The sequence below is a fragment of the Lissotriton vulgaris genome, chromosome 4_1, assembly GCF_964263255.1.
Source record: "Lissotriton vulgaris chromosome 4_1, aLisVul1.2, whole genome shotgun sequence".
NCBI classification, from domain to species: domain Eukaryota; kingdom Metazoa; phylum Chordata; class Amphibia; order Caudata; family Salamandridae; genus Lissotriton; species Lissotriton vulgaris.
In genome coordinates, this window is record NC_141691.1 from 729913013 (window position 1) to 729939577 (window position 26565).

A 26565-nucleotide genomic window follows, 5' to 3' on the forward strand; every position below is an offset into this window, starting at 1 on the left:
CTAAGCCAACTGTGGCCAAAGAAAGACTTGGGACATCACACCTCTTTGCACACCTTTCTTTAATCCTATTGCATCTCACTAAAAATGGGGCAGGTCTCCCAGTGAGTGAGATAAATTGAACTTACTGACCATCAGACAAGGAGGTTTGAAGATTGTCAACATCAAATTGTAACCGCGGTTGTCCATGCTGCCTACCTAAGGAAGAGATGGGGTCTAGCAGCTAAGTTGCTGAGTTTGGAGCTGTGAGGACCCTGGTTCAAATCCTGTCCTTGTCCCTCACAGAGAATCTTATGATCCTGGACAAATCACTCATTTGCCTGTGCCTAAAAATGTAAATATGTGAAACCACTCAAAACGTAGAGCGCTCCATTCTTCGACAGCTAGATTTGTGCCACATAAATACCAATATATATGTCGTTGCATTTTTCTAACACGTTTGATGCATCTGGCACTCATTATTGTGTTAGGCGTATAAAATGTATATCTAGATCTTGAAACGCAGAAACTCATTGAGACACGTATTAAATTGTGAGTGAAGGGATTCGAAACGAGCCAACTAAGCTTATGTTTTATATGATTCTCAAGCAATACCTTTAGATCGGAATTTGAATACTGAATGGTGGTGGTGATGGAGGCCTGACTGAGGTAGCTCTACTTTGAGAGAGCTGGTACCCGGTGTCCAGCTTTCTGAGTGCCTTTCTATAATGTTCTCGATCACAAGTGGGGCATAGTGCATGAGTGTTTACAGGGCTTGATAAATACCAATACTGCTGGGTGAGTAATGTACCAGGTATTTAAAAGTATTACGTGCTAGCTGGGATTTTCAAACTGTGTAATCAGTTGTGTAATAAAACATTGCAATAGCAGTGAAACACTCAGCACTCACAATAATCTGACACGAGGTGAAGTAATAAAATACTAAGCAGTCCACTTTCAGGACTCCACCGCTATGGATGTTTGGGGGAGAGATATGTGTTAAATTTATGAAAACGAAAACTGAAAAACAACATTGGAAGAAACCAAATCATGGAAAACCATTTGTAAAGAAAGATGGAAATGCAAAAAATTGAAAATTAAAGGAAACATTTGAAAGGAAAGATAATCTTAACCCCTTCGCTGCGGGGGTTAATCCCCCGCTGTGCTGGGGGGCGCGCACAGCGCCCGCATGCTCATGACAAGCTGAGCTCGTCATGAGCTACAGTGCTCCTGTGCTCATGACGAGCTCAGCTCGTCACAGGTGCATTGGCTCCGTGGAACGTTCAGCACAGCGGGGGAATGAGCGTTCCACGGGCCATGACGAGCTGAGCTCGTCATGTGCACTGGAGCGCCGTGGCTCATGACGAGCTCAGCTCGTCAAGAGCATTGAAGCGGTTAAGGAAAATTTTTAAATTACATTAAACTTGGCTGGAATTTAGGACTACGATGGGTGTTTGGGCTCAGGGAAGGGTAACGTTTATAGTGATGAAGGGTTTTTAAGTGTCAGGAATGGGTTGGTTGTAAGGGTTTTGAGGGGGTTTTAGGGATCAGGAATAATTGGAGTTTGGGCATAGAAAGTGATTAAGCATGTTAGGTGTTTTTAGGTTTCAGGAATGGGTGGAGTTTAAGGGTGTTGAGGGGGGTTAGGGTTCATGGATGGGCATGGTTTAAGGCTGTTGAGGGTTTTTAAGGTTCAATTATTGGTCGCAGCTGGAGTGGTGAAGAGTTTTTAGGGTTCAGGATAAGGGGGGTTGTGGTGGCGAGGAGTTTTAAAGATTCAGAGATGGGTGCAGTTTAGATGTAGAACATGGTTTTTAGGGCTTATGAATGAATAGTTTAGGGAGATGAGGAGTTTCTATGGGTCATGGATGGCTGACGTTTGAGGGCAGTGAGGGTTAATTGAGGTTCAGGGATGGGTGGAGTTTGTGCTAAGGGGTTTTAAGGGGTATAGGATAGGTGGGGTTTAGGCTTCTTTAATGAGTGTAGTTTAGGTGTGGTGAGGGATTTTAGGCAGCAGGGATTGGTGGTGTTTAGGGGCTGTGAGAGTTCAGCAATGGATGGTGTTTACGTGTCAGCGAAGTAAAATGGCTGTTTGACAATGTAAAATATAAATATGAAATAATGTCCCCTGAAGTAAAGTACTGAAATACATATTTCCAACAAAACTGCTTATGAAAATAAGTCTTGCAGCCATTGCATTTATACTTTAAAATAAGCATTCAGAAGCCAATTTTGACCAAAAAGACATTCTATGACTTGGTTTCTCTGAAAAGATAAATGCCATTCATTCTGAATATTTCAGTTAAACAGTTTAGATAAAATGGTTTCTCAGTAATTGTAGTCTAGCAATTGTTCTTCAATGAAATCACATACAACCTTGGGGGCTGGGGTTATCAACCTTAGAGGTTTTTAAAACTTTAGCAAATATGGTGCGTTTTACAATACATTTTTGATTGTAGAACCTTGCCCAATCATTTAATGGATGGATGGAGATTGAAGACCTGGCTGAATGACATAGGTAGAATGGATGAATAGTTTCAATGCACTCAACACAAGTGGGTGTTTTGGTTTTAGTTTTAGCTTTGGTATTAAAACATTACCTTCGTCAAACACTACCACCATCAAGGGCGTAACTAGAAGGGGGTGTTTAGGGTGTGATAGCCACCAAATAAATGTATTTGTGACCTTATAGTTGGGTCAGGGGGCCCTCAGTTGGGTCTGCTTTGTCTGTGCCAAATTTACTCAGCATGCACCTGGAATAAAAGACAGAAGAGTGAACGTTGATGTAAAAGAGGAGAGAGAGAGAGAGAGAGAGAGAGAGAGAGAGAGAGAGAGAGAGACAAACAACAAAAAAACACTTGTGGCTGAATTTCCAAAAGTGAAACCAGTTTACCTGAAATAAATACAGCTTTTTAAACATACTCTAAAGCTGCACCATCTATCATAAAAAGCTAGGTCATGTTTACTATTTACAATACATGACTACTGACTTGCATCTTAGTTCACTAATGGCATTTTAATTGGGGTGGGGTAGTAGCCATTAATGCAAATAAATTCATGTTTAAAAACTATCTCTTTTAATAAATGTCCATCTATGCAGTGATATAATCTGATATACTAAGGTGAAATGCTTCAGCATGCTAAAGTAATACACTTTTTTGAATTTGGAAGTGTTTGTTGCATGATATACATGGGAAATGTTTTCATGGCTTGGTTTGTGCATGGCATCTTAAAGACAAGCGAGACCCTTGGCTCAGCTCTGTATCGGCTCACCCTATTATTAATTTGGTGGTGCCCCAACCGCTTTTACAACTTGAATTTAGTACATGGGGCCTTCATTTACTTGATAAAATGATATGTTGTTGTTGTACTACTTTATTCGTTATTTACATATCATAAAAGTACAAACAATACAAACATAAAAACGCATATTAAAAATCTACTATTCAATGCATTTCATACCCTGATCTAAAAAGATAAAAATCAGAATATTTACATTTAAAACAAAGGGTTCAATAATACATTGTCAGGAATCGGTGTATACATCAGTTTTACAGTTCATCCTTTCTCTTATCTTCAGCCAACAGTCTGGCACGGATGAACCATGCACTGGCTAAATATTTAGCGACCCCGCATACAACTTGCATAGATGTAACATCTGACAAGAGCATACACAAGGCAGTGCTGGTCTCTCTCACACCCAGCTCTCTACATACCGGTTTTAGCCATTTTGTTCTAGGTCTTTTATAAGCCCTACAAGCGAATAGAAAGTGTAGAAGTGATTCGCTTGTACATGGGCATCCTGGGCAGCTGGAAAAATGGGCATGTGCCCCCTTCCTTTCCATCCCTCAGTAAAGTTTTTCAGGGGTAGGGTCCCGTATCTCATTTTCAGGAAGAGAGACCTGTCCCTAGTGTTTTGGATAAAATCTAGGAAGGGCTCAAGTTTTTTACTGGGTTTGAACTCCATGAAGTCAGTTGTTAATGCCCCCCACTTAGCATGTTTTATTTCCTCCTCCTGGACCCAATCCCAATATATTTTTTTGATGATATGCTTGTGGGGAGGGGACTGGGTGGTCCTGAATTCTCCCAAACCTAGCTTCAAAACCAGCTGCTTAAGTTTGGTTAACCACGGTATCTTGTTCGCACTGTTCAGTGTGATCAGCTCGTCCAAGACCAACGCATAATTTGCCAGTTCTGGTGTCCTTCGCAGGCGCACCCAGAACAGCAAAGGGCGAAGGCGCAGCACATCAGCAATGGAATGTTTTCCCATATCTAAATAGAGAGGTTTTAGAGGTGTGGAGAGGGGGAGAGCAACCAGGTCCCTCACAAACTTGTTCTCTGCCCTTACCAGGTCAGAGGCGTTCTCACCTCCCCACAGCTCTGAACCATAGACAGCGGAGGCAACAACCGTGCCCTCATATGCTACCAGAGCAGGGGCTACAGGTCTGCTAGTAGATAGGCGCTGGTTTCGTAGGGTCGCTCCTGAGGCTCTTTTGAGGTTTAGGAGCATCTTGGCCAAATGGGCGTTCTATTTCATTTGGTTATTGATCCTAACGCCCAAGTAGTCAAACTCCACCACCTCAAGTGGGTATCCATTTAGTGTTATGTGCACTTTCCTTGCCTTTTTTTGAGCTGACAACACCATCAATTTCGTTTTAGATATGTTGACAGTGAGCCCCCTCTCATCGCAAAACAGGGTAAATCTATCCAGTAGCTTCTGCAATCCCGAGGGGTTTTGGACAGGAGGAGGGTGTCGTCTGCCAAGAGTAGGGTTGATGTTTTCTCCCCCGCCAGGACTGGGGCATCCGCAGAGTCCTCCCTCAAATGGTCCACCACCCCATTAATAAAGAGGGAGAACAGTGTTGGAGCCATCACACAGCCCTGGTGGACCCCCCTCTGCAATGATATGTAAAAGGTAAAGATTGGAAACATGGAGCTTTGAATGCACCAGTTTGTCAACTCTGCCATCAAGGTTTCTTGTAGGGGGGATTAAGAAGAGTACAGTGAAATACATTACAAATCAATGATCCCCAGACAGGCACTACAAGATGTTGTGTTGTACATAACTGTAGACATGAGTTCCTAAGACAGCTACTAGGCCCAGGTGGGACACGCAGGGGCATAGCTTTAGGGAAGTGTTTGGGGGTATGGCCTCCTCCAAATGCATTCTTGGCTTGGAAATTGAATCTAGGGGTACTGAGTTGGGTCTTTTATGTCTGCATCGATTTTTATTGCTGTTGTTATTTCGCCACAAGCTTTTAATATTTTGGTGCAGAACGTTTTAATGAGGGGTTTAGCAAAAAATTGTAAATCTGCATCCAAAGAAGTACTCCTTGACCGTGAGCAAATTTACTATTTTTTGGAATTCTTAAACATTGTTAGTAGTAGGCTTGGAAAGCTGCACCAGTCTCAGATTTCTATGCATACTACTGGAAAACAAACACCCAAACGGTAATGGGTTGGAAATAGTCCACCAGGAGGGAGACACTCAGGTAGCTTTCCATCCCATGGTTTTTCACCCACTGTGCCACTCTAGACAGGGGCCCAACTAATGCAAATGAGGACTGACCTTGTTCATCATGGAAACAGTCCATCCTGAACCTTGGTCATCTCACACCTCCACCATGCAGCCCACTGCTTTTTTAGTTGGGAAATTTCAGATTCACACCAACTCCCCCCCCCCCCGCCCCTTGTATATCACTTACTAAGCTACGCCCCTGACTACCATCAATTCTTGCGTAACATGCATAGCCTTGAAGTATTCGACACAGTGCGCTGATTTAGTACTGCAAAGGATTAAACACAAAACATTAAGCTTTGGTCTAAAACAGGAGAAAGAAAGATAATCTTGAAGTGGCCAAAATTGCACAGCATGAAACCAGGGAACCTTTCTTCAATCCCAGCATCCACTTGGCCACACTGTATCATTCTAGGCAATTACTTTTTCGACAATGCCTCCTTTTCCTTCATTATCACATGAGAGCACCTTGAAATACATTAATTCAGGGTGTTCGCTCCACAAAACCAAAAGACTGTAATGCTACTCAGTCTGTAGTGACACCCAAGGTCATTTATAGGGCAAAAGACAACTGACTTTCCTCTTGGATAACTAAAAGCATAGTCATAAGGGCAGTGGCAGTAGGGGCATGAATGCTTCTAAGTTCTTGATTAGAATCACTTCTACCAATTGTCTTCCAATGCAATGGTAAAATATAATATAATAAACTTAAATGCTTTACAACAGTCACATGATAAAAAATACACAGTTTTGATTAATGCAGGAATCCATTTACTTTGCATTGTTTGTAGGCAAGAAACGGGGTTGGCCCAGGCCCTAGCAACAAAACCGGCCTCCTCCAATAGTAAAACTGGCTCCCACCCTGCCAGTCCACAGGAAAAATCCTGGTGCCCAGTACAGCAATTCCAGGTCTGAACCAATATACAAATGTGTATCCAAAGCACCGGGAAGGTAAAAATATGCAAATATATTTTCATGTGTCAGGGCTAACCACTCCCTCCAACAAGGAAACACCAGAAAGTTCAGAGGTCATAGCCTCGCAAACACATATTGTTAACAGCACTTGGAAAATGCAAAACTGGAAGAAAAGGCACTGTTTAAAAAAATACATTATCTGCAGAGCAATCAACTACTCAGGAAGAGCCAGATAAACCTCCAAGCAACCTGTAAAGTAAAATGCACACTGCATTCAAAAGGCAAATTCTGGCACTATGGAAAAACATTGCAGGTGCCCCTGTCCATAGGCAAATAAAAATAAAATGTCAGCAAGCAGGGAATACGAATGCAGGGATGGGGGTCTGCGGTCTATAACAGGACTCTGTCGCTGCATTCACAGGTATTCACCGAGGGTCACAAAATACTTTCTTCCTCATACATATTAATGAACCAGGAGATTTTGCCACCACCTGCCTTGTTCATTTTGCAATATGATTAATATATAACAGTCGCATTTAAAAAAAAATAGGTCAGGTTGCAAACAAGTTGCTGTGCAAACACAGGTTTCTTGAATGCTGGTTTTGTGTTTTTTAATACATATTTGGCACATGCTTGCAAATCTGTTGCTAGAAAGTAGGTAGAATCCCAGTCATTATTAAGGACTTGAATTACTCACTATATGTTGTGTTTGATGCTTGCCCATGCAGTCTAAAGGAAGATTTAGCTTATGCAAAGTCAATTTTTAAAAACTTTCTGTCCTCAGTTATACATGAAGTTGTGAGCCTTCAGTCACAGTGCATCATTCAATTTCCACTTACTCTTAACCGGTAAGGCATTGTGTCATCTGTGTTTTGCTTCTATGCTTTTTTCTCTCTTTTTGTGGATTATTTCTATTTAATCATACAAGACAGCATAAAACTGATGAATCTGATCCCTATGTGGGCTTGACCACTTCCCAGCGTAAAGATATCGGCTAAAATTAAAACAAATCCGTCCATTGGGATTAATACATTTCATTGTCTGTTGCAGGTCGATACCCTCAGCAAAGCAAAGGCACCTACCTTCCCGTCCCTCTGGTTCAAGAATTCGAAGATGGCAAGTGGGGAGCCAAGCTCTTGCGTATTGAGCACAATTCTGTCAGCCTCTCCATCATGTCGGCTCCTGACTGCATTGTAGGGAAATTCCGAATGTATGTCGCGGTGTCGACTCCCTTCGGGATCCTCCGATCAAACAGAAACGTTGATACAGATACATACATTCTCTTTAATCCCTGGTGTAAAGGTGAGTGACCGATGATGATTGAATTCTTTGTGTTTGTGACCTGTGCTATTGTACTTTATATTTCTCCTGGGTTCTGTATTGATCACAGGAATGTTCTGCTTATCCTAATGTTTGCAGCCAAACAGCAGGTGTATATGGTACTTCTTCGCGGAATGTAAAGTTCAGCATCCGTTTGAGTGATATTGCATTTATCTTGCGATATATTTTTACAGCCAGTTACACATTCCTCTTTACCGTAAGGGGGCATAATATTCCTTTCCTCTGCACACTGGGTTGAACAAAAAATCAATTTTATTTAAGCATTGGACAGAGATACATAGGGGGCAGATTTACAAGCCCCTTGCGCCCCCCTTACGCCTCCGTTGCCTCACTTTTGTGATGCAGCGGCGGCGCAAAAGATGCGCCATGGTGTGGGGGACTTACAACGTGACGCATCTGGGAGATGCGTCACATTGTAAAGCCCTGCGCCAGAAGGAGGTGTTCCTGTGCGGGGGGGGGGGGGGGGGGGGGGGGGGCTCCTATAAGTGGCTGAGTGAAATCTACAAGATTTCACTCAGTCACTTTGGGGCCCATGCTGCGTCAAAACCCTGCACCTGCTTGAAGCAGGCATAAGGATTGACGCAGCATTAACAAGATATGTCCCCCCAGAGCCTTGCTGGAGCTGCGTCACGCTTGCGACGCAACTCCAGCAATGCGCCGCCTTTACGGCACAGATGCGTGACGCATCTGTGCCGTTTTTTTACCCATTGGTTCACCGCATTGTAAATGCGGCGCATCAATGGTGGTGGAGGCATGGAGCACAATAAGTGGCGCATCCGTGCTAATATGCAGGGATGCGCCACTTATTGTAAATCTTCCCCATAACATTTTGTATCAATTTACGGTGTTGTTGCAAACATACCCAAGGATGATGAAAAGAAGGCACAATTAATAACTATATGTAATTATAAACGCTCTGTGTCTTTGTAACAACAAACAGAAAGGAAGAAAATGGAGAAAGAAGGTGGAAGCAAAAGATAGGAAGGCAGTAACAAAGATAGAAAGCAGGGTTGAAATAGAATTTGCAAAACTGAGATAATGAGACAGAAAGTGTAGAGTAATTGAAGAAAGGCAGAAGGTGGAATCAAAACTAGGGCTCATTGATATTCACAACCATAGCATTTGGCAGTACTGGTAGCAAGTACATTAAAAAAAGCTTTGGGCTCCTGCACTTTATTTACAGGTTAAACAATGCTTAGCTGTTTACTAACACAGTACTTGGAGTTCTTTTTCCTGGTTCTGTACAAAATGACATGATGCCACTTGCCTGATATCAACCGAGGGAGTGCTGTCGAAGCCCCGGATTTTAAGACTGCTACTGGAGATTCTCTCCTGACTGCTGCCCACCTCTCGTGGACCCCGCTTCGCGGGAGCCGCTCGTGCTCTGTCTGAGAAGGGAGTGCTGCCTCTGACACTACAGTGGGGAACTGTAGCAACGCGGAACCCAGGAACTCGAACTGGACATCCACACACAGGTCGAGGTCGGGACTGCGAGGACCAGCGTGCTCAGCGGCTTTCATCGGCCGCAGCTGGTCCTCTACTCGCCCCTCCCTGCAGAGTAAAAACGCTACGGAGAGCGTACTTGTTGGATGCCACTTGCCTGATATTAACTGTCGAAGCCCCGGATTTTAAGACTGCTGCTGGAGATTCTCTCCTGACTGCTGCCCATCTCTCGCGGACCCCGCTTCGCGGGAGCCGCTCATGCTCTGTCTGAGAAGGGATTGCTGCCTCTGACACTACAGTGGGGAACTGTGGAAACGCGGAACCCAGGAACTCAAACTGGACATCCACACACAGGTCGAGGTCGGGCCTGCGAGGACCAGCGTGCTCAATGGCGTTCATCGGCCGCAGCTGGTCCTCTTCCCGCCCCTCCCTGCAGAGTAAAAACGCCACAGAGAGCGTACTTGTTGGATGCCACTTGCCTGATATTTACCGAGGGAGTGCTGTCGAAGCCCCGGATTTTAAGACTGCTGCTGGAGATTCTCTCCTGACTGCTGCCCACCTCTCGCGCCCCCCGCTTCGCGGGAGCCGCTCGTGCTCTGTCTGAGAAGGGAGTGCTGCCTCTGACACTACAGTGGGGAACTGTAGCAACGCGGAACACAGGAACTCGAACTGGACATCCACACAGAGGTCGAGGTCAGGCCTGCGAGGACCAGCGTGCTCAGCGGCGTTCATCGGCCACAGCTGGTCCTCTTCCCGCCCCTCCCTCCCTTTCTCCTACATTACAGCTAGTCACAACGCGCACGCGGGACGCGCGCGGGCAGCGCCGGGAGAAGCCCGGGCCAAGGGCGGGCCAGTTTGTGCCCGTTAGTGACTGATAGAGATTGGACTGGGCCCTTTCTCTAAACTCTGATTTTCTTTAACTTGTAAGTTTTTATTTTGTTGGAGTAATCTAACCTGCCCTTTATTTCTTTGTACTACAGACGTACACCTGCAATTATACCCTGGGTCCCTCTATTACAATGTCTACCCGAGGCACACAGAGCAAAACTGCAGCGGGGGGGAAAAACTCACAGGTCCAATAGACAACTTTATAATAAGGGCAAACTATCGACCAAGAGATAACCCAGTTGGAACGTAGAGTCTCACAGGATCTTGCCCTAGCAAGAAGATCGTCCATGGGTCTCATCTCAGCCTCTAAAACTCCTGAGAGGGCTAAGGACAGAGGCCCGTGCACGCAGAAATTCATAGTGTACCGACCGAGGTAGACTTATCTGTATCTCAGCTTTTAACTGATTCACAGCTAAGCCTTGCCTTGGAAAAAACCCAGGACCTCAGCCTGAACCTATCTGCTAAAAGTAAAGCCACTGGCCAGTCCAGGGGGAGGCGGGAGGGCGCTATACCAAAGAAAAAAACAAAAAAAGGAAGAATATAGAAAAAGCTGCTGCTACAGATAAAGTACCAGTTAACACCAGAGAGGAATCTGATCATTTAGCACCTTCAGGCCAGTTACACCCTGAAATTGATCTGATAAACGGGGATGCAAGGTCAATCAGCCTTGAGGCCTCTGCCATCCTTGTGGCCGATAGCGATACTGACGAAGTTGAGATGCGACTTTTAACTAAAATAGATAAGCTTCTTAAATCCCATCTTTCCCCCTTAGAGGATAGACTATCCCGTGTAGAGAATTTCTTATCTGAATTATGTATTCTTACCAAAAACGGAACATCTAAAACGGTACCTAACAGAACGGTCACTAAAGTTAATCAACCACTCAAGCCACAAAGTAAAAATCCGGGGAGGACCCCCGCAAATACTAAAATTATATCTACCCCAGAGTTGCAGTTAAAACCTAAAACCTCTGCAACCACAGATAACAATAAGGGAACTAGTTCCAAGAATACTACTAATCCCCCTAGCCAGGAAGCGAAAACAAAAGGGGCTTTGCCTCCACTTCCTACCAAAGTACGGTATGGGGGGTGGAGGTTTTGGCAGATCCATTGTAAACTTACCACCTGAGTCAGCCCATTATGTGGTAGTGATGACGGGGGTTCCTGAGTTGAATGACCACAAGGAAGAATTGAACTGGTCTTTGAAAAATAAGGTCATACACTGGTTAAATATCAATAGACCACCCCCGCCAAATCACTCTAGTAGGATCTTAACGGTCCGCAGGGTACATTGGATAGGGAAGGAAATGAAAACAACCCAGGGTGATTGTATTGTGATAAACTTTGAGGATCCTTATATGGTCGATCACATATGTTCTTGGGATGTGTATGGTGGAAATGAAGGAATTGAGACTAAACTTCTCTCTTTCTTCTACCCCCCTAGTTGGCGTTCTGGCCGCGACTATCATGCCCATGATGCTTATGAGGGAAACTGGCATAGAGTAGGTAGACGTGACTGGGGGGATTGGATTGGCAACTTTGGTTATAATAGAGAGCGAGTCTTTAGAGAGCCTTGGAGAGGTATACAGACCACCAATAGATTTGATTGTTTGGAGTTGGTAGACTGACTGGCCCAGGCCCCCCTGGGCAAGGTTAGACACAAATAGTACCCTCCAACCCTCCTTGCCCCATAGTAAACGAAAAACCACAGTTAAGCGTACAAGCTAAAACCTCAGTTGAGCCATGCAGGTTAGATAGCCCAGCACGTAGTATGTCTCCTGCGGAGCTTATAAGGGATGACGAAGTCAGTCTGGCTCTTTTATCTAGCCCAGGTCACACTTTGAATACCACCACGCAAGACATAGGGCCATCACAACGTGCCCTAAGGGTTAGGATGGGGTTATTATCGTGGAATATAGCTGGCCTTTCAAACAAAATAAGCGACCCAACCTTCCTGGAACTTATAGATAAGTTTGAAGTAGTTTGCTTGCAGGAATGTTGGGAGAAGGCTGAGATACATATGGTGGGGTTTTGCACACACTTCTTTGCAGCGCAACCTAATTACAGAGGGAGATGTTCTGGGGGGTTGTGTACGTTTATATCCAACAAAAGCAACATAACCACTAAATGCTTGCCCAACGGGGGAGTTCAATACTAACAACTCCTCTCCTTAAGGTCAGGCGAAAACCACCCTATCCTCCTGATTAACCTTTATAATAATATCCCTAATGCCGCCTTACCTAGGGCTTTAGAGGAATTAAATGATGCAATGCGAAGGGGATTGGGATCTGATCAGAAAGAATATTTTATCATCTTGACGGGGGATTTTAATTGCCATTTATGCATTGTTGGAATTAGGTAGCCTGGCCTAGGGCAAGACTAACATTTAGAGGCACAGTGTAAAGGTTGCAGACCACCCAAGAGTAACTTCACGCAATAGCACACAAAAAGAAAAACACTACACCAAAATTATATGAAAATACGTGCTGCTTTATATAAAATTAATATGCTCTGTGTTGTCAAGTATCAGTAACTCACATATAAATAATTCAAATCAGTTTAGATCACTTTCAGGGTCAGCAATTACACGTTTTAAATTACCAGCAGATAATCACTTTTTTACATTACTAGCTGTCACTGTACTTCCGGATTCTGATCACGCTTTTTCATTAGAATAACTGTACCTTAGAATCAATTGAGCCAGATATGCCCCGCTAGAATCTTGGGAGAAAGAATCTACCACATAGTATAAGCACAAATACGTTTCAATTCTGGACCACATTAACAATCAGCTTTTGTAGTAAAGACAATTCACTTTAGACACAACTGGCAGATATCTCTTACACTTCTGATAGCTCAGTTAGGCATTTACTATGCTCAGCTTACTTTGTACAATTTCTCAGATCAGTATTACTCTTCAGTTTGGCAAGAATAACCCCTTTTATTAGATCAGGGTAACCCTTCCCTTTGAATAAATAGCATTTCAGTTCACTCTCTTATCTGGTAAAAGGAAGGAGTGAAGACCTATGGATGCCAGCTCACAACAGTACCCGGTCAGTGATACCCCATAGACGCTGTACTCTCAGAGTCAGAGTCTCAATTCATACAGTTGCTCCTGTGCAGACAATCTCCCAGGTAACCACCTCCTTACTTGTGTCTGTCGTTGTTGCCTCAAGGGTAAGGCTGATCAAGCGCAAGGGGCTGGGGGAAGGAAGGCTGACGAGGCTCTCACGCCCCACAAGACTTCCCAGCACAAGCCTGCTCCTCCGCGCTGCTCCCGCTCAGGAAACCACGAAGGCAGAAGCCTCAAAGCCCCCAGACCTCTACTGGCCTTGCAACTCTCCCTCCCTGCCCGAGCCGGCTCCTCAGCGCGGCGCTCGAACAGGAGGGACCAAGCCGATCACTCGGCCAGCTGAAAACCCCTCCGGCGCTTCTCCTCAGCGCCGATCTCCTCAGACACTGCTCCAGCGGGCATGCGCGGAAGCGTTCTTGCCGAAGACGCGTCTCGCCGGTCCCGCTCCAGGGAGAGACGCTACACGCTGGGGCCTGCTCACTTCCTTGCCCCTCCTTCCGGGGATAGCTACCTCAAAGGGGGCATGCGCGATGGCGCTCTCACTTCCCTCAAGTCTGGGTCACTTCCAGCAATGCGTCACAGCGCGAAAGGCGCCCCTGGGGTCCCGCTCACGAAGGGGAAGCCTCGACAGGCTTCTCAGGCTCAGTGGATCCCGGGGAGGCGATGGTACCAAGCGTATTCGGTATTTCCAAGGTCCTGCTCCCAGTTCACCTCACACCTTTCACCCACAGGCGGAAGAGCTTGCCCTACGCCACAGGACCAGTCCAGGGTAAGGAAACACTCCAGTTATTCAGGGATGTTACTTCCTTTCTTCACTTGAAACGAGGAGAGGGGGGGGGGGAAGGAAAGCTTCTTCAGGATAAGCCAATATGTACTTCCTTAACACTAACCCCCTATTTCTCCTTACTGGACAGACTAGGGCTCAAGGGAACACTTGGTTCAGCTCCCAGGACAGGGCTCTTCTTAGCTTCTACAGCTACCAGACTTAACCCCTTCACCTATCTGCCCAGGATCAGCAGGATGAGCTAACTTGGCTAGGACAACAGGACCAAGGAGGGGGAAAACCTTGACAGAGGGCTACTCTTGTAGAGGGAACCACCCTTCAGAATCCTACCCCCACTAGACCTCAGCCTTCACTCTAGCTGCTCCTCACTGACAGACAAAATGGCTGTCCAGCATTCCGCCTTATATAGGCTGCCCTTCAGTGGTCCAGAATGGACCAGAAGGTTCTGGAATGCCCTATGTTAGGCTATGGCCAGGTTCTGTTGGTGACAGTTGGGGCAGTTGGTGGCCACCATTTTAGGTGGTGCCAACTTTCCTGTCAGAACAGGCCTCTGGGCCTGAGGTAAAAGATTATGAGGGGGGAAGAAAACACCTATCCCCCTGACCAACACCTACAAAAAGTCAGTAGACACAAAAATTAACAAGGGTATAAGGGGCAAAAAGGGGACAAAAATAAATAAAAATTAGGAGGGACTTCGCCAAAAAGCCAGTCAGGTCTAACACGCGTCCCCCCCAGCTGAAAGTGGGGAGAACTACCCAACCCCTTGGGAGTCCTCATCACTAAGGCGGAAATACCTGGAGAGACCGTCTGCATTGGCGTGGTCCACTCCAGGCCGATGTTCCACCCGGAAGTCCATTCCCTGTAGGGAGATGGACCACCTCAACAACTTGGGATTTTCCCCCTTCATTTGCATCAGCCAACGAAGGGGTCGGTGGTCGGTCTGAACCAGGAAGTGCGAGCCAAAGAGGTATGGCCGCAGCTTCTTCAGAGCCCACACCACCGCAAAAGCTTCCCTCTCAATGGCACTCCACTTCTGTTCCCGGGGGAGCAGTCTCCTGGATAAGAAGACTACAGGTTGATCCAGGCCCTCTTCATTGAGTTGCGATAACACTGCCCCAATGCCATGTTCCGATGCATCCGTTTGGACAATGAACTCCTTGGAGAAGTCTGGGGCCCTCAGGACCGGTGCCGCACACATTGCCTGTTTCAACTTTTCAAAGGCTTGCTGACAAGCCTTTGTCCAAACTACCCGTCGAGGTTGTTTCTTGGAGGTGAGCTCTGTGAGGGGCGCTACAATAGTGCCATACCCCTTCACAAAGCGACGGTAGTATCCTGTGAGGCCCAGGAAAGCTCGGACCTCAGTCTGTGTCTTGGGGGGTTCCCAGGCCATGATTGCCTCAATCTTCGCCTGCAGGGGCTGCACAGTCCCCCTACCCACCAAGTGTCCAAGGTACACAACCGACCCCTGCCCAATCTGGCATTTGCTGGCTTTGATGGTCAATCCAGCTTGTCTCAGGGCCTGGAGAACGGCCTGCAAATGCTGCAGATGGTCCTCCCAACTGCTACTGAAGACAGCAATGTCATCCAAGTAAGCAGCAGAGAAACTCTCCATTCCAGAGAGGACCTGGTTCACCAGCCGCTGAAATGTGGCAGGGGCGTTCTTGAGCCCAAAGGGCATCACACAGAACTGGTAGTGTCCCTCAGGCGTGGAGAAGGCTGACCTTTCCCTTGCTCCATCTGTCAAGGAGATCTGCCAGTATCCTGAAGTGAGGTCAAAGGTACTCAGATATTGGGCAGCTCCTAGCCGGTCAATCAATTCATCCGCCCTAGGGATCGGATGAGCATCAGTCCTTGTCACTGAATTCAGTCCTCGGTAGTCCACACAGAACCTCAGTTCAGGTGTGGTGCCTGGTGGTGCGGCTTTTGGCACGAGCACCACCGGACTGGACCAAGGGCTGTTGGAAGGTTCAATTACTCCCAGCTCTAGCATCTTGGCAACTTCTCCATGTATGCTAGCCTTCACCTTGTCAGACAGCCGGTAGGTCTTGGACTTCACTGGTGGGCTGTCTCCTGTGTCCACATCATGGGTACACAGGTGGGTTCTTCCCGGGACAAGGGAGAACAACGAAGAGTACTGCTCCAGTATCTGGCGGCAGTCCTCCCGTTGCTCAGGAGTGAGAGTAGGAGAGAGATTCACTCCCTCCACTGACCCATCCTTCTCTTGGGACAAAAAGAGATCTGGGAGAGGTTCGCTTTCCGCTTCCTCTCCCCCGTCAGTCACCATCATCAGCATGACTTCGGGCCTCTCATGGTGGGGCTTGAGTCTGTTGGCGTGTAGCACCCGTAGGGGCTGTCGAGGGGTCTTAAGGTCCACCAGGTATGTGGCCTTACCCTTCTTTTCCAACACCTCAAAGGGGCCTGTCCAGCGATCCTGGAGGGCGCTAAGCTCTCCAGGCTCCATCACCCACACTTTCTGTCCAGGCTCCAGTTCCACCTGGTGAGCATTGTGGTCGTACCACTCCTTCATGACTGCCTGGCTGGCCTCCAAGTTGTCAGAAGCTTGCTTCCACAACTTCGCCATTTGGCTCCTGAAGGCCAGCATATAGCTCACCACATCCTGGGGGGGTTTCCTGGGAGATTTCTCCCAACCATCCTTCACCAGGCTGAGAGGACCGCGTACAGGGTGCCCATACAGAAGCTCAAAGGGGCTGAAGCCCACTCCCTTCTGGGGCACTTCCCTGTAGGAAAAGAGTAAACAGGGTAGGAGGACATCCCATTTCCTCCGCAGGCTCTCGGGCAGACTTCTGATCATGCCCTTTAAGGTCTTATTGAACCTCTCAACCAGTCCATTCGACTGGGGGTGGTAAGAAGTGGTGAACCGGTAGGTCACTCCACACTCCTTCCACATGGCCCGCATGTAAGCTGACAGGAAGTTGGTCCCCCTGTCGGACACAACTTCCTTGGGAAATCCCACTCGGGTAAAGATTCCCATTAGGGCTCTTGCCACTACAGGTGCAGTGACTGTCCTCAGAGGTATTGCCTCTGGGTACCGTGTGGCATGATCCACCAGTACCAGGATAAACCTGTGACCAGCTGCTGTTGGTGGATCCAAAGGCCCTACAATGTCGATGCCCACCCTCTCAAAGGGGGTGCTAACGACTGGAAGTGGTTCCAGGGGAGCTTTTAGCTTCACCCCTGTTTTCCCACTGGCCTGGCAGGTTACACATGTCCTACAGTATGTGTTGGACGCCGCTTTCATCTGAGGCCAGTAAAAGTGGAGAACAAGCCGTGCAAAGGTCTTGTCCTGGCCTAAGTGTCCTGCCAGGGGTATGGCATGAGCCAGTTCCAAAAGAAAGGCTCGGTACTGTTGCGGGACTACCAAGGCCCTCGATGAACCAGGTGAGGGTACCTTGGGTTCACTGTAGAGGAGTCCATCCTCCCAGTAAATATGGTAATGTCCCGTAACATCACCTGCTGCTTGGGCTTCAGCCTGTCGCCTCAGTCCCTCAAGGGTGGGGCACTCCCTCTGCCCCTTACAGAATTCCTCTCTGGTAGGACCTCCCTCCACATGCCACTCCGCAGGGATGGGCAAATCCTCCAGAGAGTCTACTTCCCCCTCCACGGACTCCTGGTCCACCACCGCAGGTGGCCGATCTGTCTCATGGGGTGTGGAAGCCGGAGCAGGCTTTCTCTGTCTCCGGGTCTGTCCCTTCTTAGCAGCGGGTTGGGCCATTGTTCCAGGCTCCAACCCAGGCGAACTCCCTCTCTGGGCAGTCGCAGACCGTGTGCTGACACAGGCCCAGTCAGGTGTACCCAGCATCGCAGAATGCGTCCGGTATTCCACCTCTCTCCAAGTGTTGTGTTCCATGTCATTCCCCAACAGGCAATCGACTGGCACGGCAGGGCTTACGGCAACTCGAAGTGAACCTGCAACCCCCTCCCACTCAAAGGGAACCTCAGCCACTGGATAGTGGCCCATTCTGCCGTCAGCCATCGCGGCGGGTGGAGTACATTAGGAACAACCTGCTCTGGGGACACCAGCTGACTTCTCACCATAGTCATGCTGGCTCCTGTATCCCTCAGAGCCTCCCCTCTCTGGCCATTGATGGTAACCCATTGCCCATACTTTGTAGTATTTGGGGGCACCTGGATCTTTGGCACCATCTCCCGCTCTCCCAGGGACACTAAGGTGACACCCGCCCACTCACCCCCCTTATCTAAGGGCATCTCCTCCCCGAGCGCTACACTAGCTACTCCCGGTGACTTTCCTCCGGTGGGAGGGGGTGGTCTCTTTGGGCATCTGACATCTACCTTATAATGTCCAACGCCACCGCATTCAAAACAGTGGAGAACCCTGGGCTGCTGGCTCTGGCCAGGATGAGGGTTCCGGGGCGGGTTTGCCCTAGGGGTGAAACCTGCTCCCTTCCCTTGGAAGTTGTTTTGGGGACCTTTAGAGAACTCTTTCTTTTTCTCCCCCCCCTCCTTCTTCTGGGGGGCGCCCTGTCCGGCTTTTTGAGATTCCCCTCCAGTCCCCTTGGTGGACACCCGGGTACTTGTCCAGATGTCCGCCTCCTCTGCAAGCTTCCGGGGATTGGTCAGCTTGCTGTCTACCAGGTGTTGGCGCAGCTCGGGAAAACATTTCTCGAGGAGGTGTTCTCTCAAAAACAGATCGTACAGCCCCTCATAATCTTTTACCTCACTGCCCTTGACCCAACCCTCTAAAGCCTTTCTGGCGTAATCAAGGAAGTCCACCCAGTTCTGAGTTCCCATCTTGTGGCTCCCCCTGAACTTCTGTCAGTACCTTTCTGGGGTGAGCCCGAACTTCCTCAATAACGCCAGCTTCATGGTGGGGTAGTTTGTCTGTTCCTCTGGATCCAGGGCCAACAAGGTGTCCCTACCAGCAGGAGGCATGTACTTGTACAAACTACCCCCCCAGTGCTTCTCCTGCACTCCATGAACCTTCAAAGAAACCTCATAAGCGGCCAGCCACTTAGCAACATCATCCCCCTGACTGAAGCTCGCTATCAGGTCCTTTGGGATATAGGGTTTGGTCTCCCTGGCTGACTCTTTCGGTTCGCTGCCACCATTCCTAACAGGAGAGGACCCCCGTTGCAGACTTTGGAGCTCCAGTTCCTTCAGCCTAAACTCGTGGACCATCCTCCTCTCCTCTTTCTCCTGCTCCAACTTAGCCAACTCCCACTTTAGCTGTCTTTTCTCCCTCCTATCGGTGAGCTCGGCTTCTGTTAGGCTTTTCCCAGAAATGCTGCTGCCCTTTCTGGAATAGGACACTGGTCCGGTGAGCAAGTTTTCCCCCTCATGGCGGAATAACTCCTCCACCCCCCCTTCTGTGCCCTGGTCAACCTCTTCATCCTCCTCCTTTGTCTCTTGGTGTGCCTCCACCCAGGCCCTAAGGCTAGTCTGGAGCTCCCCCTTCCTAGCACCATGTTTGAAAAAGACCCCCATCTGCTGGCAGAACATTCTCAATTGGGGCACAGAATAGACTTCCAGGTTTTCCACCGCAAACTCCATGGTGAATCTGGCAAACCTGGATACACACCAGAAATTTCAGAGGGGTGAGGGTAACCTAAAACCAACTCCACCCACCACCAGGAATAAATTTAGAAAAAACAAAAAGACTAATTGGGAGGGCCGCAAGGAGAAAACTCCTGGTGTAGGTTGGGTGTATTACGCCAAATTACTAGTAAGTAGCTGCAACCAAGTCCGCAATCCCACCGCTAGGCACCAATATGTTGGAATTAGGTAGCCTGGCCTAGGGCAAGACTAACATTTAGAGGCACAGTGTAAAGGTTGCAGACCACCCAAGAGTAACTTCACGCAATAGCACACAAAAAGAAAAACACTACACCAAAATTATATGAAAATACGTGCTGCTTTATATAAAATTAATATGCTCTGTGTTGTCAAGTATCAGTAACTCACATATAAATAATTCAAATCAGTTTAGATCACTTTCAGGGTCAGCAATTACACGTTTTAAATTACCAGCAGATAATCACTTTTTTACATTACTAGCTGTCACTGTACTTCCGGATTCTGATCACGCTTTTTCATTAGAATAACTGTACCTTAGAATCAATTGAGCCAGATATGCCCCGCTAGAATCTTGGGAGAAAGAATCTACCACATAGTATAAGCACAAATACGTTTCAATTCTGGACCACATTAACAATCAGCTTTTGTAGTAAAGACAATTCACTTTAGACACAACTGGCAGATATCTCTTACACTTCTGATAGCTCAGTTAGGCATTTACTATGCTCAGCTTACTTTGTACAATTTCTCAGATCAGTATTACTCTTCAGTTTGGCAAGAATAACCCCTTTTATTAGATCAGGGTAACCCTTCCCTTTGAATAAATAGCATTTCAGTTCACTCTCTTATCTGGTAAAAGGAAGGAGTGAAGACCTATGGATGCCAGCTCACAACAGTACCCGGTCAGTGATACCCCATAGACGCTGTACTCTCAGAGTCAGAGTCTCAATTCATACAGTTGCTCCTGTGCAGACAATCTCCCAGGTAACCACCTCCTTACTTGTGTCTGTCGTTGTTGCCTCAAGGGTAAGGCTGATCAAGCGCAAGGGGCTGGGGGAAGGAAGGCTGACGAGGCTCTCACGCCCCACAAGACTTCCCAGCACAAGCCTGCTCCTCCGCGCTGCTCCCGCTCAGGAAACCACGAAGGCAGAAGCCTCAAAGCCCCCAGACCTCTACTGGCCTTGCAACTCTCCCTCCCTGCCCGAGCCGGCTCCTCAGCGCGGCGCTCGAACAGGAGGGACCAAGCCGATCACTCGGCCAGCTGAAAACCCCTCCGGCGCTTCTCCTCAGCGCCGATCTCCTCAGACACTGCTCCAGCGGGCATGCGCGGAAGCGTTCTTGCCGAAGACGCGTCTCGCCGGTCCCGCTCCAGGGAGAGACGCTACACGCTGGGGCCTGCTCACTTCCTTGCCCCTCCTTCCGGGGATAGCTACCTCAAAGGGGGCATGCGCGATGGCGCTCTCACTTCCCTCAAGTCTGGGTCACTTCCAGCAATGCGTCACAGCGCGAAAGGCGACCCTGGGGTCCCGCTCACGAAGGGGAAGCCTCGACAGGCTTCTCAGGCTCAGTGGATCCCGGGGAGGCGATGGTACCAAGCGTATTCGGTATTTCCAAGGTCCTGCTCCCAGTTCACCTCACACCTTTCACCCACAGGCGGAAGAGCTTGCCCTACGCCACAGGACCAGTCCAGGGTAAGGAAACACTCCAGTTATTCAGGGATGTTACTTCCTTTCTTCACTTGAAACGAGGAGAGGGGGGGGGGGAAAGGAAAGCTTCTTCAGGATAAGCCAATATGTACTTCCTTAACACTAACCCCCTATTTCTCCTTACTGGACAGACTAGGGCTCAAGGGAACACTTGGTTCAGCTCCCAGGACAGGGCTCTTCTTAGCTTCTACAGCTACCAGACTTAACCCCTTCACCTATCTGCCCAGGATCAGCAGGATGAGCTAACTTGGCTAGGACAACAGGACCAAGGAGGGGGAAAACCTTGACAGAGGGCTACTCTTGTAGAGGGAACCACCCTTCAGAATCCTACCCCCACTAGACCTCAGCCTTCACTCTAGCTGCTCCTCACTGACAGACAAAATGGCTGTCCAGCATTCCGCCTTATATAGGCTGCCCTTCAGTGGTCCAGAATGGACCAGAAGGTTCTGGAATGCCCTATGTTAGGCTATGGCCAGGTTCTGTTGGTGACAGTTGGGGCAGTTGGTGGCCACCATTTTAGGTGGTGCCAACTTTCCTGTCAGAACAGGCCTCTGGGCCTGAGGTAAAAGATTATGAGGGGGGAAGAAAACACCTATCCCCCTGACCAACACCTACAAAAAGTCAGTAGACACAAAAATTAACAAGGGTATGAGGGGCAAAAAGGGGACAAAAATAAATAAAAATTAGGAGGGACTTCGCCAAAAAGCCAGTCAGGTCTAACATGCATGTACAGCGATACGGAGATATGTGGTATGGTGAATCTTAGGGGTGATCTCTGTACTCATTTCGAGCATTCCGTACTTGGGAATTTATTAAATCATATACTATTTGAGTGGGACCTGGGCTTTGCAAATGAATTTTGTGTTCCTCCGATCGACTTTGAACCCACCTTTTTTGGGCTGGGGTCTTGTTCTAATATAGACTATACATTGGTCTCTACTAATTATCATCGCAGTGTACTCTCGTTTAATTTAGAGCACATTGCACTTAGTGACCATTATCCAATTAGTTCTAGTTTTGAAATAGGGCAGAGAGGTAGCAAAGCTACTAATGTAATAGAAAATATTTATACACATGGGATTTCCTTGGCTAGAACCAATGGTTATGTAATTAAATGGAGAAAGATAAATCTGATTAACTTCCTAGAGAACCTGGAAGCGGAACAGAAAGATGATTTTATGACCTGTTTAGAGGAGAACTCGAATCCCACCAAGGTTATTGCAGCCTTTGATAAGATTTCAGTCCACATTAGCAACAAATTAACTGGTACAGCACGAAAAGGGGGACAGAATAGAGCAGAGAGATGGTTCAACCAAGAGTGCACAAAAGCACACTCTCATTTGATCCAGACCGTAAAAAAAAGTCCCAAGAAATCAGCTAGACATCAGAGTAGCCAGAGCCTCCTATAAGGATGCCTTAAAAAAACGGAAGAAGGTTTTGAAGCAGTCTGCCTGGGAAGCCCTAATAAAAGCGAGTGCATTAAAAGATACTACTGCATTCTGGAATGCAGTCAATGCCCCCTTTTTTTGTGGAGAGGAACTGTGACCAGGTAGAGATTGTTATTGATGAAACTCTCTGGGTTAAACATTTCACCGAGCTATATAAACAAGAGACTCGTACTGGACTAACGAGTTCAGTGGTGGGAGTCAAGAGTACTACAGAATTTGATGCATTAGATTTATTTCCCCTTAACATAGTTTTCTCCTTAGCTGAGGTGGAATCAGCATTGACAGATAGCTCAAATAGCAAAGCCCCGGGACCAGCCGGTATCCTAATTGACATCTATAAGGAAAACGTCGCCCTGTGGGCACCGCTCCTGACCAACGTATTAAACAGTTGTAACATCAAGGGTTTTCCAACTACCTGGCAGGAAGCTATTGTAGTCCCCATATTTAGGAAGGGGGACAGAAACGACCCAAAATGCCATAAGCCAATCTCCCTCCTTGACTCGCTAATGAAGGTAGCGGGCAAAATTCGTTTAAATCGTCTCCAGTCATGGGCTGAGGAGAAAGCCGTCTTTTCAAAATTTCAGTACGGCTTTAGGTCAGGCCTTGGTACTGTCGAACAAGGCCTAAATTTGGCCTTAGTAATAGGTAAATACTCGGCCACAAAGAGGGGAAATCTATTTATGACCTTTGTAGATCTCAGTTCGGCTTTCGACTGCTTGAACCATGATATTCTGTGGGCTACCTTAGCAGATCTTGGTATTGATTTTAACATCCTCAACTTTTTGAAAGAGCTATATAGAGGAGCAGGGGCTAAAATCCGCTATGGAAAATTGGGAGAATGCACGCCCAAATTCCCAATTGAGAAGGGTGTCCACCAGGGGTGCATCCTGGCTCCTTTCCTTTTTAATTTATATATAAATGGGGTGGCAGACTATTTATTAAAAACAGAGGTGGATTACCCGCAAATAGAAGGCGAACGTGTCCCTATCTTTCTGTATGCCGACCACACGGTTATTATGACTCGCCTTAACCAGCTTCTCGGCATACATGGGAGATAGGGGCCTTAGGATTAATATAGAAAAGACCTTCACTATGTGCTCCTCGAATAAGGTAAATATTACCTGTAATATTCCTCTAGAAAAATCAAAGATAGGCTTAACTGATACTTTTTCCTATTTAGGGATTGGTTTCAATAAAAGGGGCACCTGGAGATCAGCGATCACGACGAGGAATCTAGCTTTTTCACGGGCTATTGGTGCTCTGAAGCAATTCGCAAATAAGTTCGGGGACAGGCCAGTACGAATCCTGATTGACATATATAAGGCGAAATATGTATCAACGGCTGTGTACGGAGCTGGTAAATGGGGGGTTGCAGATTGCCATGAAATTCAAACAAAGGAAAATGGTTTTCTCTGCTACCTGCTCGCTGTTCCCCGTTCCAACTCCACCTATGTCTGTCACAAAGAATTAGCCTTGCCCTTTATTTTAGATCTAATTAAAATCAGCCCCATGTTGTTGTGGCACAAGATCTGGACTTCAGCAGAAACTGCTTTTAATAGGGCGATTATTGCAGATTGTATCAAACTTGAAGGCTCTAAAAAGATCCAGTGGCTCTCTTATGTTCAGGAATTCTTCAAAAATATCGGGCGCCCTGAATTTTATGATTCCCCTGAGACACTGTCCTCGATCTCCAGACGGGCATTGAAAGAAGTTTGTCTTGCCCATCTGGAAGATCGACGCTGGTGTATTGAGGGAAAAAAGGCCTATGTTATTTATCATCAACTCCTGTTGCAAAATTCTGGGCTACAGCTCTATTTGTCACCAGATCAGACAAGTTATAGCAGAATGCTTTTAGCCCGTTTGAGAACTGGAACTTTTTTCAGGATGTTAACTTTTCCTAACCCAAATGATTGGTGGACACATTTAACAACTTGTCCGTGTGATGATTCTTCCACTCAATCAATCATTCACTGCGTTTTGTTCTGCAGATTTTATGAGTGGGGGCGGAAAAGATATCTACTACCTCTTCTCAAACTTGGAACCTTAGACAATGTAGATTAGCATTATTTAAATTACTGACCTTGTCTGATGAAATAACTATTATCACTGTGTCTAGGTACCTGAAATATGTGATTAGATGCAGATCTACTATGGTATGACTGTAATCGTTATGAGTTTTTATGACTGCTGTTTTATTTTTCCACCCTTGAAGTAACAGGTGTCTGGTATTCATTAAATTATGTACTGTATATAGCTTTTTAAATATCAATTGTTACCGTTTTATTGGATGTAATTACTCTGTCTGCTTTTATGATTTTAATGTAAAATCGAATAAAGCTATCTTTGATTTGATTTGACATGAGTCTGTGGACTCGCTGTGCTAAAGGATAAAATGTATGCTACTATCTAGAGCTAATTATTCTAATTGGCAGGTCATCTTCTGATTTACGTCACATACTACTGTCTTATTACTATCCAAGTTGTTCATACAACCTTGTAGTTAGAACATTTAAATCGTACAATAAAAATGTATTAATCATTCATGCTTCAGAACTTGTGCCATGCTGAAATGTTCAGTTGCAGCTTTCATAATATTGATCCTTTTTTAAACCAGAGCTAGTCCAGATTCCAGTCTAGGTATTGCTTCTCAACATCTGTTGCACTAGTACTTGTGCGCCGTCCCAGACGCTGCGAGCTGGAGGAGAGCTCTTCAGTGAATTTTATTGACCTGTGAATGAACTTTCATCACTTTAACATTGCTGCAGTGCTCCTTTTCATGCTTTCATGCTTGTCCAAGAGCAGGATCCACTCCATGTTCCAGTCCGGTGTTTGCTTCTGCCCTCTTGTTCCTTCCTGGAAACACCATGCATTCCATCAGGCAGAGAGCTGGAAGTGGGACTGGTATTGGAGCTACTTCTTTCTACTCTAGTTTGAACTATCTGTAAGATCCTGAAAAGAATCCTGATTCCTGCTGCTGCTTTTGAAGTGCCCTGCCTTCCTTTCTAGGGCTGCTTTGTGCAGCATTCTGCTTTATCTGTTTCTCCCTGCCTCCCAACCTCTACATGTTTCTGTGTTTCGTTTCTATCTTGATTTCCTGCATTTCTGTATTTTCCATGTTGGGCCTTTAACCATGCATTCGCTGAGTTGACAGTAGTTCTTGTCTACCTTGAGTTTAGTACTTTTGTGTGTAACCTTATTGTATATATTTCTGTGCCAATTGGGCATTAGATATTCCTGCTCCTGTTGGGTGTACCGTTGAGTTTCTTGCTCAGGAACCATATTCATATTTCCCCTATGCCAACAGGGCATCCCTTGTTTCAGTGCCTGTTCGGTGCAACCTACTCTCTAGCAACAGGCCCAAACAATGACATTGCTATCTAAATTTGCTTAGAGTAACCTGTTTTCTCTCAAGCTTTCAGGTGATCCTTGTCAGATAGCAGTACCCACCCTACCTTTTTTTAAACATTTTACTGTTTCATTTAATTTCATAAAGCTTTATTCGGTACATATCAGACAATGACCATAAAAGCACATAATAGCAGCATACAAATATTGTCAAGTAGCAAAATTACAGGGGTCATTATTACAACTAGACATATGTTAGAATAATTAAAACATCATACTTTTCCTCGCATGAATTGCTTTAAGAAGGTAGGTGGCAGTAAAAAAGCAAACATTGGGGTGATGCATGTTAAAAATCAGTTTCATGGAATAATGCACGGTACAAACTCCATATTTTACAAGAATTGGTTTAAAAAAAGCTATGCATAGGTTTCTATACAAAGTAAATATCAAAAGAAAGTGCAAAGGGCATTGTACTGAAGTATCATCACATGGGCAAGGGCCAATTGGATGTTTTTTGGGAGATGGAAAGGCCACCGGGTTGTGTACAACCCCAAGCCTCAGTCTGGTTAAGATAAA

At 46.6% G+C, this 26565-nt stretch overlaps 1 protein-coding gene across 1 annotated transcript in view; it reads left to right on the forward strand.

The window, feature by feature from the left end:
- The window catches only part of F13A1 (coagulation factor XIII A chain), a 518463-nt gene that overhangs the window by 84639 nt on the left and 407259 nt on the right, over positions 1 to 26565 (forward strand). Inside the window, exon 4 of the mRNA XM_086965028.1 lies at positions 7460 to 7711. Coding sequence (XP_086821154.1) covers positions 7460 to 7711 — 252 coding nt within the window. The remainder of the gene's footprint in view (positions 1 to 7459; positions 7712 to 26565) is intronic.